The 18,875-nt window shown below is 42.9% G+C and overlaps 2 protein-coding genes across 5 annotated transcripts in view; both read right to left on the bottom strand.

Moving 5' to 3' along the window:
* Positions 1-18,875, bottom strand: part of Sk (small conductance calcium-activated potassium channel) — a 172,544-nt gene that overhangs the window by 13,721 nt on the left and 139,948 nt on the right. For all 4 annotated transcript variants that reach the window (XM_071792920.1, XM_071792919.1, XM_071792921.1 and 1 more), the window contains one exon: positions 16,710-16,805. In XM_071792920.1, coding sequence (XP_071649021.1) covers positions 16,710-16,805 — 96 coding nt within the window. The remainder of the gene's footprint in view (positions 1-16,709; positions 16,806-18,875) is intronic.
* LOC139821686 (uncharacterized) lies at positions 12-12,137 on the bottom strand. Its single transcript, XM_071792924.1, has 2 exons — positions 11,354-12,137; positions 12-4,177 (listed from the first exon to the last, which is right to left on the bottom strand). The coding sequence occupies exon 2, from the start codon at positions 4,147-4,149 to the stop codon at positions 3,172-3,174; it is 978 nt and encodes a 325-aa protein (XP_071649025.1). The 5' UTR covers positions 4,150-4,177; positions 11,354-12,137; the 3' UTR covers positions 12-3,171.

Raw genomic sequence — 18,875 nt, 5'->3', positions numbered from 1 at the left:
CGATAAAAAAAAATGGACAGATAACAAGGGATAGCGATCCCGCGAGTGAAACATGCCTGTCTAATCTAATGTTGTCAAAGTTTTTATATTTAAATCGGAGGAACACTTTTTTCGCAGAAATATATTCGAAGTAATAGGCTATAATTTATTGTTTCAAATATTATTTTCGATATATTCAAAAACACTTGATAAATACTTCGAGAATCCTGAAAAACATTCAATTTTATAATATTGCTTTAAATATTATTCTCGACGTATTCGAGCACTATAATAATATCCCGAGAATTATCCCGAGAAATATTCGATCAGAAGATTTTATAATAATAATTATTTGACATAATATTTCTTAGATATTTACTTTAGGCTTTTAAGTCCCTATTATTGAATATTCTAATGAGCTTTTATCGATAAATCTCACGAGATTAATATACACGATTAGAGAGTTAATTGAAACGTATTATCAATCTTTCGGATACTTGACGAGGCGAAACATGATTAAAAAATGTCTATTAAACCCGTCCATCTCGCATGATTATATCGCCGCGCGGACAAATAAACGAATAAATTAATCACGCTCAACCCCTCGACATTATCATACGCGTGGGTTGCAAGCGATTTTTAGGATATCGACTGATATCGATCGCGCGCGAGATTGCCAATCGAGACAAATGAGCTCACGTATTCCGGATACACGAGAGTCCGCTCTTTGAGACCCCGCGCGCCGATTAATATGAATTCCAGCCGCTTTGCCCTGACTTGATTAAAACGCCACGCCACGTATTCATTGTTTATCGCCGTCTATCCCATTGCGAAAGATCGCGTCGTTGTTTCGTACACACGCCACCGCCATTCCGGCAACAAATCATCCTTAACTCGGTAACGATCCTGTCAGATCGAAAACGAATTGCGCTTAAAGGACCCTACACACAGCAAACACGTATTCGAGGCACGTATCGCGTAATTTGTATCGTATTGAAGTTACGGATTTTTGTCTACGCGAATCTTCGACGCCTCGGATTTTTATCCCATTTTCATTTCATTCATTTTCTGCTTAATCGGAGAGATTTCCACGCAGATGCAAACACATTCCTACAGATTCTTTATTTTATCTTCGATATTATATAGAGTGTTCTTAAATCTGTCCAACATTTTAGGAATTGATTTTTGAAGTCATTTTATGAAGAAAGTTTATGTGAATATATGGTCTCAAAAGCCACGTTTTAAAGACACAGAGTACCTATTGAAAAAAAATCTATAAAATTATCGCTTTTTTTAATAGCTCCTAAACGAAATGCGATTTAGGACTAACAAATAGGTGAGATATTAATTTTATTTTCTATCTATAGCTGCCGTTTTGTAGATTGGTGTAGGACGCTTTTGCCTAATTGCTTTTGAAGGAATACAACTAACATAGGATGGTTAATTTTGAACGGCAATATTGAATCGAGAGCGCGGACGCAGAAATCCAGGAACGAGTCGAGTTCAGCATAAGTCGGATAGTCGACACTATGCCCAAGTTTGAGTTCCCAAGCTTCTCGCGATGATTTATCGAGCTTCTGCATGATAAGAAACACGAGAATATCGCTCCACTGTTCAACCAAACGCGTCAGATTTTCTTAATGCGGCAATCGCGGCATTCACTTTATCTCGTAACGCGCGTAATTCTTGCACGGATTTCGCGTTGACAGTGGGCAAGGTAAATAGTTTATTAAGGTGTGTACTAATTAATCGCCGTTTATTTTCGTAGCGGGACGAGAGAATTTGCTACGCAACGGCAAAATTCTCGGAAGTTAATGCTAAATGTTCTATGACGGCGCTCGCTTCACCCTTTAGACACGAGAACAAATGAAGCAATCGCTGAACGTTTGATAAACTGGTTTCGCATATCATTATTGAGTAAAAACGATCGCGGAAGCTCTCCCATTTCTCGTACAATCCGTCCAAAGTTGGTAAAGTGACCTTCAGCATGTTGAGCGCGGAGTGAGACGGAAAGTCAAATGACTGACTTATATTGGCTGGAATAGCGTCCGGGGATGAGAAGCCCTCGTCGAGCTTTTCGTAGAGATAGTCCAACGCTCGATCGTAAGCATCCTCGCATTCCACAAATTCGAGGTCGGAAAAGTAGGGGTGCGACTTCATGGTCTTGGCGTCGGCGATGACCCGTAGTTTGGCGTCCAACCCTCGACACTGTTCGAACCTCTCCTTCGTCGTTTTGATTCGCGCCTTTGCGGCCACATACGTCATCTTCAAATGTCCTAGTTTTTTAAAGTTTGCTATGGTGTTTGTCACGGAACTGATCAAAGACCGCTGCTTGTAAATCATCTATTCAAAAGACGACATCTTGGCAGTCATTACCACTCACAACGATGAAACCACTCGAATTACGCGACGAATCACTACCGTTCCTTTATTCAACAAAAAAACCTCAATCCCGATCCGACTCGAAGGACCAAATGTTTCGGAATGGATTCAGGAAAATCAGAAGTGGAGGAGGAGCAAAGAGCGAGTAGTGACCGTAGACTTTTTGAGTTGATACCGAGCTTTATTGAACGTTGTTGAATCGAGTCGGACGGTTGTTTATAGACTTTGATTCGGGAGGGGAGCGAGAAAACACACGGAAAATCTTGACTCCGGCTTCTCGCGGCTACATGAATCGGAATCGGAGATCTTCTGGGAGAGAGCCCGATGGAGCTCCGGGACCGACGGAAATCTTGTCGCGATCCGGAATTGCAGCGACCAGAGCGCGTCGCGGAGACGCGAGAGAGTAGGACAATAGTCGACGGAGCTTGGACAATTTCCGGTCACCACTCGGAGCACGCGGCGGGGTGCACAAGACACTTTCTAGCAATAACCGTGAGCCTCGACTGACTCACTGACAAGAGGACAGGGCCAACCCCGGCCCCTTCGGTATGCGCGAGCACTGATAAATCATCTCCGTGCGGCGTAACCGTCGCGTGAGCTTCGCGCGGCTCACAATAGCACGGGAACTCTCCAAGTCTCCGATTAGAACCTTTATTTACTTATTCCGGAACAGGTTGAGTGATTTCAAGGTAACGCGGGCGTCCCCGCAGAGAATTGCCAGATAATCCAAGGTACCCTACAATGCAATATAGACCGGGGCTATCGCCTCGAACGAACCCTCACTCACGCAGGGACGTCAGCGTGGTAACCTTAAAAGAAAATGTCCTTCGGGGTAGACGATCCGGAACGGCTATCGGTGGTGCTTTCGTCTTCCCGTTTGACAGTACGGTGACTGGGCCCGCCGGAATCACGCCGGTACTTCGTCAGGGCGTCCCGCTGGGTTTCTCGGATTCCTCTGCGACGGTTGAGCTCAGAGTCGTCTGTCGTACGGTGGCCTCTGATATTGCGCTTGCGAGGAAGTCCGGGCGTGACCCGACCGACGGCCATGTTCCTGTCCCTCAGCCATCTCCTTGAATGCGTCCTCCGTTCGTTCCCTCGTGGCAACTCAAGGTCGTTACATGGTGACGAGGCTCTACGACTTTCCCTCCATCGCGTCGCGGATCTATCATGGCTTCTTGGCCTGCCCCGTGGTAATTGGGGGTCGTTACATGGTGACAAAGCTCTACGACTTTCCCTCCATCGCGTCGCGGATCTATTACGGCTCCTTGGCCTGTCCCGTGGTAATTGGGAGACGATATTGGGCATCGCCCTTCTCAAATAGGCTGCACTACAGCGGTGGCACCGGAGTAACGTGACCCCCTTCTCCCCGCAACCGTAGCAAAATACTTGCCGCTTGAAAGGGCAGTCTATGAATACATGAAAGGTCGACTGACAGTTCCAACAGGTCCGTTGTCGTCGATCTCGAGCCTCTGGAAGGGGTACCCGTCGCTCGCCCCACCTCTTCGGTGGCTCCCCGATCTGTATTTCGGCGTCCCGCCGCTCCGGGCCATCCGCCTGGGTAGCGGCGGTACCGGTTTCCGGTTGAGCCTGCGTGGCCGTATTCATCGTCGTCGGGAACTCGCGGACGCGACGCTCTCCTCCGTCCACCGACATGAGGTTGTTGTAAGACACCGCCACCTCCCTCAAATCGGTCCAGAAGCCGGGATCTCTTAGGTTGATAAAGTTGATCACCAGATGGTGGCGAATTCCAAATTTCCTTAACAGATGTTGCATCAAGCCCGGCAGCATCTCCTGGTATTTTCTCAACCAGGTATCTCTAGACATCGTAAGCAGGAGGGTGGTAGGGCTTAAGATCTTGCACGTGAACTTTACCAACGAGTGATCCGTCCGGCTGAGGTGACACCTCGTAAACTGCCAGAGAGATCACTCGTTTTATTCGGAGTGGTCCCTGGAATTTCGGTGCCAACTTGCCAGTCACACCCTGTGTAGCGGAAGATAACACATGTTGTCGTCGTAACACTAAATCACCGACACGAAACCTACGCGGCCGCCTGCGCAAATTGTAGCATGCGCCCTGTTTTTGATTTGCCTGGTCAAGGTTTTCCGCCACCCACTCCCTAATAACATGCAACTTCGTCATACGTTGCGACCATTCCGCGGGATCTCGCGCCTCCACGTCAGCAGCTTCATCCCTCTGATCGCGCAAGAAACTGGACGGCGTCAACTCGCGACCGAAATTCAAAAAGGCGGGAGAGGTACCTAACAACGAGTGGAATGCGGTGTTGTACGTAAAACGAAAATGCGGCAAATGAAGATCCCATTCCCTGTGATCCATCTCTATGAAAACATACTATCAATGTCCTTAATACGCGATTGACCCTTTCTACCAAATTCACCTGAGGGTGATATGGAGGTACGGTCGTGTGCGTGATTCGATTTTCCTCCGCAAAACTCTTAATAACTCGATTAAAAAATTCCGTTCCATTGTCCGTCAGAAGGACTTTCGGTGTACCCCACCGAGACACGATTAAATCCTCGAAAGTTTCCCGAATCTTCGGGCCCATGGCCGCTCGCAAAGCTTTAATTTCTAGTATTTCTACCCATTTCGTAATAGATCTTGAATCACTAACAGATAGTGGTAACCGGCCTTACTACGCGGCAACGGTCCCACGATATCCGCGGCAATCGCGGTCCACGCTCCTTCTATCATACAACACCCCATTCAACCCGCTGGACTAGCCTGTTCTACCTTAGTTCTTTCACAGGTGTCACAAGTCCTGATATATCTCGTTACCTCCCTAAACATATTCGGCCAGTAATACGCGACGGCAAGGCGCTGATAAGTCTTTTCGATACCTAAATGTCCGGCCTGAGGGGCGTCATGCGATTCTCTAAGAGCTTGCACACATTGTTCTCGCGGCAGCACTAATTTCCATCTATCGAGGTCTTCAACAATATCGGAAATGCGGGTCTCGGCCGCAAAAAATACAATTGACCGTCCACTATCCTTCAATGCGCGAATCTTTTAGGGTCAGTGCCTACCTCCTGAAACCGCTTTCTATACCAAGCGTCGGTGGTATTTCCGCATTTCGCTACCTCTACGACGGCACTTACGAGTCCCTCTTCTCCGTTCTCAAATATACGCGACAACGCGTCGGGCACGTGGTGTAGGGCCCCCTTCCGATATTCGACCGTGTAATTATACTCCAGCAACTCTATAAAGCCCATCGAGCTAATCTACCCGTCGGATTCTTAAGGTTGTGAAGCAAACTCCTATGGTCGGTGACCACCGTAAATTTTTACCCTTCTAAATACAGTCGAAATTTCTGGATAGCCCAGACTACGGCCAAACATTCCTACTCCGTTACGGAATACCTCGTCTCGGGATCGGATAGATCACGACTGGCATATGCGATCACGCGATAAACTATCGCGCGCGTGCACTCGAGGGAATTCCCGCGACGGACAAGCCGGGGGATAACGATTTCCATAGACATAAAAATATACCAATGCAAAATATAACTGCAGATTCCTATTTCGAGGAGTAAAGTTCAAAAGAAAACCGGTGAAGTGAAGAAAAAGGGAAACGACAATGTTGAAAATAAAACGCGATTTTCCAACATTAGTTTTCCAACATTACACGTTGCATACAAAAATTGCTTACTGACATCTATTTAGTTAATTAGAAATCTCAATATTTATGATATCACTTTAAAACTTTCTTGAAAACTTTCCACGTAGCGCAAAAGTCTGTGAGGCGCATCGCAATCTTCCGAACATCTTTTAAACTCTTCGGTTTTTACGTTATTTTAAATCATCAGAATCCGAATACGTTTCCTCGTTAATCAATTCGAGCTACATACTGTTCTTACGAGGCGTAATAAACCAGTATACATATTTTCGCAGCGCGTGACTAATCCTACAGATTGCAGTCGATATTTCACGTCGACTCCGCGCGGTGCATCAACGCGTCCCCGATATTGGCACCGCGCGACGACGGTATCCGGATACGGTATTCCGTGTGGTAGACGAACTACGTGATGCGTCGCGGAAAAGTCGCAGAATCCGCTTTTCCGTCCGCACCTGCGCCTCCCGTCAGAAAGAAAAGCGCGACAGAGAGAAAGAGAGAGAGAGAGAGAGAGAGAGAGAGAGAGAGAGAAAGAGAGAGAGAGAGAGAGACGGACAGAAAAAACAGGACAGGAGAGAAAAAAGAGAATAAGAAAAAAAATCCGAAGTCATAAAAGCTGATCGAACTCGTAAGAAACCGGCGCCATTTTCTCTCCTTCCTTCCTGCCTACGTCCCTCCGCTTTCCTTTCCTTTGCTTTCCCTCTCTCTCTCTCCTCATCCTCTCGAGCTTCCCGTTTCTGCCTCTACGTTCCGCTTATGATTGTTAGGGAGCCAATCAGGCAGATTTCTCAGCCGCTCGGCGAAGAAACGAACGACATGTCTCTCTTTGTAATAACTGTGTTTAGAAACCGATTCATACGCATTTTTGCCTTTGATCTTCTCATCCACTTTAACGAATTTGAGATAAAATTATTACGTTAATGTAAATAAAAAAACGCGAATAAAATATATAAGAAGTTAATAAGTGTATAGTTCTTCTTCATTCCAGTATATCTGGACGATTATTGAAGTCGTAGAAAAATTAAGATTTTGTTCCACTAATCAAAATGCGTACGAATGATTGCTCTATTGAAAATGAAGAAATTCGTCGTTGATCGCGATGCTCAAGAGAATCAGATCGCTCTCATCACGTTCTCATTAGGAACGTTAAAATACTCATTAAGGAAGGTTAAAAGTCGAGAAAACACCTGTTGAGTACGCGAAAGGACCAATCGGAGCATGGCCGGGGTTTATTTGCACCCTGCGAAAGAAATAATATTAGAGCGATCCGAAGCCGAGGCGCGGTGTCGCGCGAGCGTAATGAGAGAATGCTGTTATATAATTAAGCGGTTTAACAACCCGAAGAAGGAGCCGAGTATTTCTTTCATTTCTATATTCGCCGTAATAAAAAACACTCGAGAGAGACGAAAGTGTAACGATTCCGAAGTCATTAATATTCAAATGGTGATTTTAATGTCACGTCATAGACCGGCTGGTAAGATCGTAGAAAATTTCCACCTCGCGGAATTTCGTACGATTTTATCTCGGTTATCATTATCGATGCTTTCACCCGCCGCACAGTGGGATGAAATGCAAATCTAGCTGAACAAAACTAGAAAAAATCAATATTTTTTAATAAATTAAATAACATAGTGAAGTATTATTTATACTTGTATAATGCAGATTATATCATAAGGCCGGTAAAATATTCTGATGTTGTTATAACAAGTAGAAAAAGCTGTTAGAAGATAGAATATTTGCAAAAGTTGCAAAAAGTAGCACATCATTTTACACAGTGCTTAAAATATGTACTACAAAAAATCTAATTATGGTTTGATTATTTTGGATGAAGCCGGATGAAGCTTTTTCTACTCAATAATGTATACTAATTACACAATAAAAAGTAATACTTACTTTTCATTAAATTTCTTTGAACATACAAGAATTAAAATAAAACACATAACTGACAGAACGTAATTTAACCTTTTAAGGACGTTCTCCGGCTCCAGTCGTGCTCAACTTGTATTCGTGCTTAAAAAGATGTTTATATACAAAATATTACATATAATAAACATCTAAAAAATAAGAAGTTAACTTCACGCGTGAGAACTCATGCGGCGTTGCCAAGTAACTGACGCCTCTCCTCTTCTGTCACTCTGAACCGAGCGAAAAATTCATTAAATCGCGTACTTTACACAAGTATTTCTCGAAAACGAGTACCGCAACGGGTATTGACACTTATCGCATATTATTTCTATTTTTATGGAGCATTATATACTAATTTTTCAAAAAAATCTAGAGACAACTTTTTTCACAATTCATTAAAATGTCTTTTTTACAACAGCTCGGAATAGGAATTTCATGTTAAAAGTTGAAACTTTAAAACTCAATATCTCGATTTTTAATACCGCAAGAGGTATTGAAATTTATACCATCGCATAAAGCACACCTAAATTAACGTACATTCACAGTTTCAAAAAAATCTAGATAAAATCGATTTTCCGGAGAACGTCCTTAAATACACACAAAAATATTACAATTTAATTGCAATAATATACTTTTATAATTATGTAGAGACACAATATAATTCTCCAATAACTAGTTGCTCTGAGAAACTGTTATTATGGGCTTTGTTATAACAACATCAGAATATTTTACATCCGTAGAATAAAAGGACCGTCAAAACGAGCGTGATCTGAGTTAATAACCGGTTAAAAAGCAAAGATTTTTTTCAATTTATATTTGTGGCACGATTCCCCAAAAGACATTATTCCTTTCTTCCAGCTGAAACATTGTAGATTATAAATAAATTTCAACGAGAGTAATCCCGGTAGAGAACAGCACGGACAAGAAGAGCTAAGGGTGAAAGTGAAGAGAAGAAAGAGGGAAAAGAAGGTCATCTTTACGAGTGACAGGGAAGATCCAACGCGGGTCCTTGACTTCGCCATAACGACCGTGTGAGGTTTCCCTGTAGGCTCTCAAGATAGCTACAGCTACGCCAGATTTGAGGTCGGAAGGTCTTAACCTGGAGAGGACGGAAAGCCTATTTTTAGGCTCCACGCGGATCGCTTATTTTTCGTAATATAACATTTTAACACATAAAAATTACAAAAAATCGTGAAAAAATTGCCCGTCTTCTAAAGATTAAGGACCCATGGATGTCGCTACTCAAGAATGCTCTTCAATGTTTCACGAAGGACGTAGAAAAATTTATGAAGAGAAATTTTAAGGGAAGCAAACCGACCCTCTTGCGAAACAAATGAATTAAAATGCGCTAACGCCTACGACAGCGTTACGTAATGTGTAATGCTGAGTAACGCGAGTAATGAGTAACATGAAGACATCATTTTGAACAATGGCTGTCGCAAAGGTCGAATTGGACTTCTCGAGGTCGAAGGCGAAGGATCTCGGTGCTGAGATAATTACAATGCTCATTTTTTCCAGGCCGTGAAAAGACTTGTTGAGTTACAAAGCCGTTTTGTGGCGAACGACGGAAGCAATGTTCGCGATGAATCGCATTTTACTGCTTAATTTCCAAGAAACGCTTAAACTCTATTATATAGCAATCACAAAGTTGTGCCTTAAGTGAATAACTAAAATTTTCCACATATCAATATTAAAAAATACGCTGTGACATAATGTTTAACCATTATTCGTGAAATTCGCAATTTTTATACATGCTATATATAGTAATATAATATAATAATATAATCATTAATATCCTCGATATCCCCGAGTAAGCGAAAATTCGAATATCTTATTCATGGATAAATTGAGTAGCGTTAATGATTGTAATTGAGGGCAAATTCATTAAGCGCTCTGCGCATTACCGTGGATTTATACACTTGCGTCAAAACGGCCCCTAAAGCCCAATCTTTGTATTATCTCCATCCCTTCACGACCGGTACGACTCGATCCGGAATATATGAAAGCCAATATAGGGCAACCGCCTACGCGAATCTTAAGATATTGCAGCGGAGGCAACTCGGACGGCTCGAAGGTAACGTACTATTCAGGCAACGTCTTCAGGCAACACAGGGGGATCCGCGGTTCGGGCCTCGTTCTCGAAACTCGGGGCTGTAGGGACCCGTCCTACGAACTCCCTTCCGCGTTTCCCGAACACGTTGGGCAAGTTCTCGACGTAAATCCGCGCTTCCCGCAACGATAGCAATGCATCTGACGAGCTTTCTTGCACTCGCGCGCACGATGTCCGACTTTTTCGCAATTCCAGCACTTCATCCCGGAGTCGGCGGTACTTGTCCCGGACTGAGGGGTTGACGCGCTGGCGGTTGCGGTGGTTGCTGTGCGGCAGCAATCGAAGCGGCCTTCGAAGTCTTTTTCCGTTTTCCCGCCTTTTGACTGACGGCCACCTGTGCCAGACTAGAGTCAAGCTCAATAGGGTCTTTTTTCCCCGCTAATTTTTCCAAGCCCGTTCCCTTGGCAGTGGTTTCGCTAGATAGTAGACATCCGTGTGGCTAGATCCTCAAGAGTATGAACCCTACGCATGGAGGTGGCGCGATATTGTAATTCGTCCCTAAAAAATTTTCCGCACGCGGTTCACTATGACCTGATAGCAAGGCCCACGCTCCTAAACCAGGATGAGGTCCCCCCGAAGGCAGTTCCCTCGGGTTCAACGGCATCCCATGGACCGATAGCCTCGGCGTCTATCGCGGACGAAGGTGGAGGGTCCATGCCTTGTAACTGCGCCTCTTCATAACGTATGAGGCGCCCGCGCAATGTAGGCAAGATACCGCAAGTCTTTAAGCCGCGATTCTCTAATTGTTGACGCGCCTGAACCAGTGATAATTTTTATCGATCCAGCGGTGAGGTGAGCTACCGGCATATCGCGGTTTCGACGCTATGTCGCACCCTCACGCGCTAGAGTTCGTTAATCGCAACTGAGGTTTGCCAAGCTTAAGGAATCAAGGTATTTCATGAAACGCGACTTGGCAAGGCAACGCACAAAGATATCCGATTTCGCGATTTTCAATCTTCCGGAATAATCCACGCGAACGTCAACATATGCCAGTCACAAAAGAGAAAAAAACAATACCGAAAGCCTAGCTCAATTAAAGGAACGCACGCAAAAACTAAGGGCTTTCAAAGTCGATCAGAGGGGTGAAGTGTGCCGAAGTCAACAACATTCCACTCGTGACAAACACTCAGGAATCCACCGAAAGAGATACAAGAAAAACACGAGGCTTTCAAATAATAACGGCAGGCAAACCAAAACAAAGTCACTTCAATAACTAAGCCAACCGAAATTCAATACGGCACGCACTTTGTATGGCACCGAAATTCCATAAATCACACGCGAAAATTTCAAAATTATATTTCCAAATACTCATAGACCTGGGCCATCGCCTAGAACAAACCCTCACTTACGCGGGGACGCCAGAGTGGTGACCTTACAAGAACATGTCCTTCGGGGCAGGCGATCCGGAACGGCTATCGGCGATGCTTCCGTCTTCCTGTCCGGCACAACAGTGACGGGACAATGGGCCGCCGGGAATGCCGGGATCACGCCGGTTCCCCGCGCTTGCGCAGTGGCGCAAGTGCCGCTGGCAATGCTCGCCGATCCGGGCGCGATGTCATGAAGGCCTAGCGCCCTATCCTGAGGCGCGGCTCATACTAACCCCGTCTCGGCCGCGGTCTTTTCAAATAATTCGGCTGTCCGGGCCGGCGTTACGTGGACCAGGCTGGCCGGGCCATGGCCACACCTACCCTCGGGGTGGCAGCCAGAGGGTCGTGCACATTCCCTGGGCTGTGACGTCGTACCCTGTTTCACTTTCTCAGAGCGTCCCTTGGGGTTTCTCGGTTTCCTCTGCGGCGGCCGAGCTCAGGGTCGTCTGTTGTACGGTGGCCTCCGATATTGCGCTTGCGAGGAAGTCCGGGCGTGACCCGACCGACGGTCATGTCCCTCAGCCGTCTCCTTGAGTGCGTCTTCCGTTTGTCCCCTCGTGGCGACTCAAGGTCGTTACATTACGGTCCGCCCACCAAACCGGCGATCCCCTTAAAATAATCTAATAGTATATTGTGCACCAAGGGGCAAAAGTAGCGTTTTTCAGACAAGTGTGAAGTTTGCCACCTGAGCCGAAGACGAGGGTGGCAAATCACACGAGTCTGAAAAAGCTTTCGACCCGAGGTGCACACGATATTTTTCACAATACCTTTATGAAAAGTTTGACTTCTATGCCTAGAAAGAGGCGAGAGTGGCCAATTTTACGCCAGGGCTTACTTTCCTCCCTAGGGAAGAAAATTGATACTTTCCACCCGGTATAGCGGGCGGAAAGTAACCAATTTTCTTCCCTAGGGAGGAAAGTAAGCCCTGGCGTGAAATTGGCCACTTTCGCCCCTCTCTACAGGCATGGAAAGTCGAACTTTCAGTGGAGGTGTTGTGAAAAAATTGGTAACGAATCCGCCGCAGCGGCGCAATTGCCCTCCCCCGCTCCGAGCAAGGAAGCACCTTCGATTTTCCCCTCGGCTGAGCCTGTTCGGGTGGCGGACGCGACTTGTCACGTCACAACTTGTACTAAATTTGATATCAATATTTAAAAAAAAAATGGACACAAAAAATTAATTTTTTTAAACCTTGTTTCGTTTCAAAGCTATTAAAAAAAATGGTAACTTTATAGAATTTTTAGTACTTTGTGTCTTCAAAATGAGACCTTAAAGACCATATGTTCATATAAACTTTTCTTCATAAAATGACCTCACAAATCAACTTCTAAAATAATGAACAGTACTTCAGAAACACCCTATAAATCCTTGATATCGCGGGTCGATGGTTTAGCAGACTCAACTTGTCTTCGCTAATTATTCATGAATAATTGCGATATCGCATTATCCGAAACCTACACAGAGAGGAGGAGGAAAGATGATTATTGGGACTTGCAGCATCGTAAATCATCCCTTAAATTTCCGCGTTGTAACGCGTCGGTTAGAAACCACGCGATTTTGAACTTCGCCGCTTCGACAATGGAGTTGTTCCACTCTGAGGATCTCCAGAATCCTCGGCGGGGATATAATATATCCAGCGCGAGATGCGCGGAAATCTTTTCTATCTCGGCGATATCTCATCCGTGATACATCGCGGATACTTTGCAGCTCGTATCTCTTAGCCGGGGCGGCCGCCGGAAGATGCGACCCGCCGGCGTCCTGAATAGATTAGTATAATGCAGTGGGAGTCCATTTATATCCGGCGGAATAATCCGGAAGACGCAAAGATTGTCGCGCGCAACAGGAAAAGGAAAGAAAAAAAACCGCGTATCGGGAAGCCGTAAAAACCGTGGGACGCGGGACACAAAGACCGTTCGACGACGACAAAAATACAAACTGCCGGGTGTGCGCTGGGCGCGTATTTAAGGGTCTAACAGTAGGGTCGGCTTGAACATCGATGATTTATGAGTCCATGAATCTATAGGAGTGTCGTAGCTTCTAACCTTTGCGTTATCTGAGCGCTCGCAGTACCATGGATACCTTCTAACGAGCGTTGAAGTGAGGGGCTATAATATTACAGGATTTCGCAAAAATATAGAATATTTAATAATGGTTTTCATGAAATATATAACGTTGGGTAAAGTTACGATTTTTTTTAGGTAGGATCCTTTTTCGTTTCGTCACATTCCGCTGCGCGATCTATCACATTTCTATTTTTGTAAGTAAAGAATTTTGTGATTGTTAACGATTTATAATAATTATAATGTTCGTTAATTAGATGTGGAGTGGAAATTGGGAAAATCGATAAAAATTATTTTTATATCTAATTGTAAAATATGAAGAAAAATATATATATATATGTATATGTGACATTAGAAATTTAATGTATCAAGAACGACAATGCGTCGCAGGGATCTAAGTTTATAGTTGCACGTAGTGAGAGAAAGGGAGGTGGAGGGCAGGAGGGAGGAAGATAAACGGGAAGACGATCAGAAACCTGTGCGGGCGACGTTGATCGAGACGATGTCTCCCGAGGGAAACCCCCTTCGTTTCGCAGTACCAGGTGAATCCCGGCAAATCTGCGCATGCAAATCGTTGATGAACGACAATCAACAGGTGCCGAAAGGTCAGCAGGCCATTAGGCTCCAAGCCAGCCCGTTGTTGCCGCAAGATTGCGTGAGCCAGCTTGGTATAACCGGACTGGTCATTAAGTTGAAGTTGAAAATCTTTCGTTCCCTAATATTTCCAATTACGGACACCAATAAGTTCCCAGTTCTATAAAACGCGCAATCACAAACGATTCCCTCCGAATCTATATTGCGAGACTGTGTTTCCACAGTAAGTCGCGATTTAAATAAAGAAAATATAACCCTGCACTTTATTATTTTACGTGTTCAGAATTTTAAATTGATGTTCAGTCACAAGATACCGTTTATTCGACAAATAACGACTCGTTTCGAAGCTTTCCCTTAAAGAAAAGTCAACCGCACCGTTCCATATACAGTAAGATTACGACTTGCGAGATAACCCGTATGTATGTGTATAAAACAGTATAATTTTATTTTTAAAGACACGCTATTCTCATCCAGCAAATTGCGCACAGATACGGCGATCCTGCATTGAATTTTATTGAACTCGAGCTTTCCGTACGATTTTCTTTTCATGGGGGAAAGAAAAGCAGAAAGCACACGAGAGAGACTTGCTTCTCGGTTTTGAAACGTCGCCGCATTGGTACTTCTCGAATCGCAAGGATGCAATATCGGAGCCACAATATATCGCGGCGAAATTGCATCGCGCAACGACTACGAGCCTGACGAGAACGTTTTTCCGGCACATTGAGTCGAAATTATCCGTTTCGGGATACGCAAGGGATGTTGGCAGCTATCGCCTCTCTTCCTTTTTTTCGCGTCGCATTCGGCTACAACAGACTTCCCCAGAGACATTTGCGATAGATCCTGATTTCTGACTGATTCGCCGTTTAAGATTAATCCGTTTTCCGTTAAGTAAAATTGGCATGAAGCATTCACGAGAGTTTGCTAGAACATAAACTATTTATACCAAAATCTATTTTTATTTATCAAAATGTGACGTGTTTCTCAAAAACGGTATATTTGATAGATATGTATAAAAAAGGAAAAAAAAACAGATTTGTATTTTTATAGCGTAAAATTAATTAATCGGAGAATAGTTTAAACTCTGAGAGTAATTTATACGATATTGTAAATTAAATTTGCATCGAAATGGAACCTACCCCTAAGTCATACAGCCAGTTTTTCGCGGAACACCCGGTGAATAACGTGAGAAACTTCGGTGTAGGAGACTTGAAAGATGGTCAATATTTGAGTTGACGCTTAAACGTTCGAGCCAGTCCGGGCTTTACGTGATGACTTTGCGAAGCTCGCTTCGCTGCCGGCCATTGGTGTCTCATTAAAATGAGTCCTGACCAGGCCGGAAGTGAGTCGAGAGCTTAGCAAAGAGATTTCCTTCTTGCCCTTCGTAATCGGAGAGTTTTCAGCTATTTCAAGACCGTCATTTTCTTCTGATGTCATTATCACGCAAGATCGTCACACTATCTCCTAATTCACATATTTGTCATTAGTTAAATCAACAATTTTGACGAAATCTCATCTTATGTTACAAGATTATATCCTGCGCTTAATTATAATATATACATATATTGTATGTTTATAATAAATTACGCAATGAAAAATTACAAACAACTAGAACGTTTCAACGTTTTTCGCGCAGCGCGTAACAAGTTGAAATTATTATTTCAAAAAGGACAGTAAAAAGGAGATTTATTTATAGCCGACGCGATAAAAATTTCCTACTATAAAGCAGAGCACATACTGAATGTTCTGTATAATAAACAGCGGCTTTCTTGGCGAATATCCCATTGCGGATGTTCAAGTCGCTCAAGTTTGCACGACGTTGCTTATTGATCTAAAGCAACCAAGGGGTTGAGTTACACATTTATTCGCTCCACAAATACACCGTCGATCATTCAGTTCATCTCACGGTTCAAAGATTTTCAGCGGAGGTATCGGATAACGCATAAATAATCGGCAATCGATCGACGCGGCGCGGGCGCGGGCGCGGGTGCGGGCGCGGGCGCGGCGTCGTGCGCCGAATAGATAAAATTTGACCGCGTGAGCGATACGTAATTGGCCTTTTATTAACGGCACATTAACACTCGCGTACCTGCAAAATCACGTTTGCACCATTCCGCGATGGCATTTCGACTAGCTTAGCGTCGCGTCGATTTACCCCGCGATTTCGACCCGAGCGGGGCACAATCGTCGGGCTGTTAAATCCCGTAATCACTGGGGCGTAATGTCGCGCTCGGCCTCGAAACGCAAAAACCGATTGCGCCCCCCGGCAATTTATATTTCCGGAAACTTATCCCCCCCCCCCCGATTATTTGCAGGTAATTTATACGCGATTTTAGCAATTTATAAAAATATATAATAGTAATAATTCGTTAGCGTTTAAAAAATCGAATAATAATAGTAATAATAATGCGCAAGTATCTTTTGCATTCCAACAAACATTTGGTATATAAGTTTAGAAACGCGGGAAGATATTGTCCGTCTTCCAGTTTCTTCAACTTTGTCGAAAATGAAGCCATGCGACAATAATGCGGCGCGAGTGAATAACAACCTTTATACCTCCGATATAAACCAATTGAAAGGATGTGATCTTGTGTTCCGTTTGAATTTAACAACTATTCGTTCGAAGGTTTCTCTAACTTTATTCAAATATTCACTTATTATACCATGAGAGATGAATGTATCATGCATACCTGTACTTCTAAGGCATGGTAAGCAAATATGAGGCCAAGCAGTATCACAGTAGACACAGAGATCAGGGTTTTCAGTGCTGTCGAGAAAAACGAGGCCTGAAACATAAAACATTTTCGTGTGTAAAGTACCTGTGAAATTATAATAAAAGACATTTTATCTTATTATAGTAAAATAATAAAATAAAATATATTTTATAATACATTTTATTTTAATTTATTATTATACATATTATATTTAATTTTTTACATTTAATTTTACATGACTGTTGATTTCAATATAATGCGAGATATTATTTCTGTTATTTTCTTAAAAAAGAAACGCGTTAAACACATATTGTTTGTGTAAATTAATATAGCACACAGAAATGTGTGTCTTAAAAATTATAGCTATTTCTGATGTCGATCGGAAGATAAATCGAGATAAACAATCATTGTTTCAGCATTCTACTATCGATGATAGATTATGGACTGACTCGAGACTATCGGCGAATGAATTGTCGAGCTCCGGCCGTTAATTTCAGAAATAACAAATTCCGAGCTTACCGTTAATTGCCCACTTCTTAGAGACGCGAAATAATGAAATATGCATACATCTTCGTAAAGTTCCTTGTTGCCGCGTCGTAAAAGTCAAGCAACGGTGCTTCTAACAATGGCGTTCGATTTATGATTCGACCAGCAAAGGTGCAAACATTTTTAACGATCGTAAAAAACGTCAGCGTAAAAAGAGCATTTTAGAAAAATAGAATCTATGTATAGGTACCTCTCGTTCTATATCCTAGAGAGGAAACTTGGAATATCGCAATAAAATGTATTGCTTTAAAAGCGCTTTAAATCCTTGTATATATATGTATACTACTACAAATTCTTACGGTATTTTGAACGCCATTCATTCCTTTGACATCGACCGGAATGTACCTACCACGTGCGAAAAAAGCAGCGCAATAAATATCAAAATACTGAATAAAGGCATTCGCTCTTTATTAAATATACTATCGGAGGGTTAATACTTTAAGAGATATTGCATATTTTATATCATAAAATTACTTTATCACATTAAGTGCTCAAATATATCATCGTGACATTCTAAACATTTTTTAATACGTTTTTTATGTTTTTTATAACGTTGTCAAGTTGGTCACTAGTTCACCATAGAATGATAGACCATGCTAAAAATAGTGAGAGATTTTCCTCTATAATTTTTTATCTTCATTTAAAAAGAGCTATAATCCAGTCCAGTTATTAGAATTACCCTATATATTTATGATTGTATACTGCATATTTAACTCTTTAGCGAAGTATATACGAGACCACTTATATCTTGAAGAGTGAAATCTTGATACAGAAACTGAATAAATAATCAAAGATACTAATTTCAATTTTAACATCTCTCTTCTGTTCTTCCTGGATATCTCAAAATGTTTTTACCGGCTAACAGTTTGCAAACACAGATCGCAAACAGTTTTATTATTAATTGATACCTTCTCTAATTAATCGTAAGATTCATGTCGGTTTCATTTATCATTGTCAATAAACAGTTTACGATCGGTTGTTATTTTCAATTTGCGCGGTTGTTGTTTGCGAGCAGTTACACGTACCTACGCTCTAAAAGCGGTAAGATTAAAAAGAGGGCGATAAACCCAGAGTAAATATTGGTGTAGACAGACTAATTTCAACGTTGAATTTTAACATCTCTTCTGTTCTTCCTGGATATCTCAAAACGTGTTTTTACCGGCTAATAATTTGCAAACACAGATCGCGAACAGTTTTATTTCTTATTGGTACCTTCTCTAATTGATTGTAATATTCATGTCGGTTGCATTTATCATTGTCAATAAACAGTTTACGATCGGTTGTTATTTTCAATTTGCGCGGTTGTTGTTTGCGAGCAGTTCCACGTTCGGTCTAAAAGCGGTAAGATTAAAAAGAAGAGCAATAAACCCAGAGTGAATGTTGGTGTAGACAGCGCGTTCAGTTTTCGCAGATGTTCGAGAACTGATCGCGAATCTTTCATTCGCCCTGTGGCGAACAGTGATTGAATAGTGTTTACATACAATTCGCCAATACAATTTGCGAACTGTTTTCCGGTAAATACGCACTTTTAAATGATCGACGGAAGAATTACGTAATTATTATTACGTATGTGAAATCATCTGAGAAAAATCAGAA

The sequence above is a fragment of the Temnothorax longispinosus genome, chromosome 11 (genome assembly GCF_030848805.1).
Source record: "Temnothorax longispinosus isolate EJ_2023e chromosome 11, Tlon_JGU_v1, whole genome shotgun sequence".
Taxonomy (NCBI): domain Eukaryota; kingdom Metazoa; phylum Arthropoda; class Insecta; order Hymenoptera; family Formicidae; genus Temnothorax; species Temnothorax longispinosus.
The sequence above is the reverse complement of the archived record's forward strand: the minus strand, read 5'-3'. Positions and strand labels throughout refer to the sequence as shown.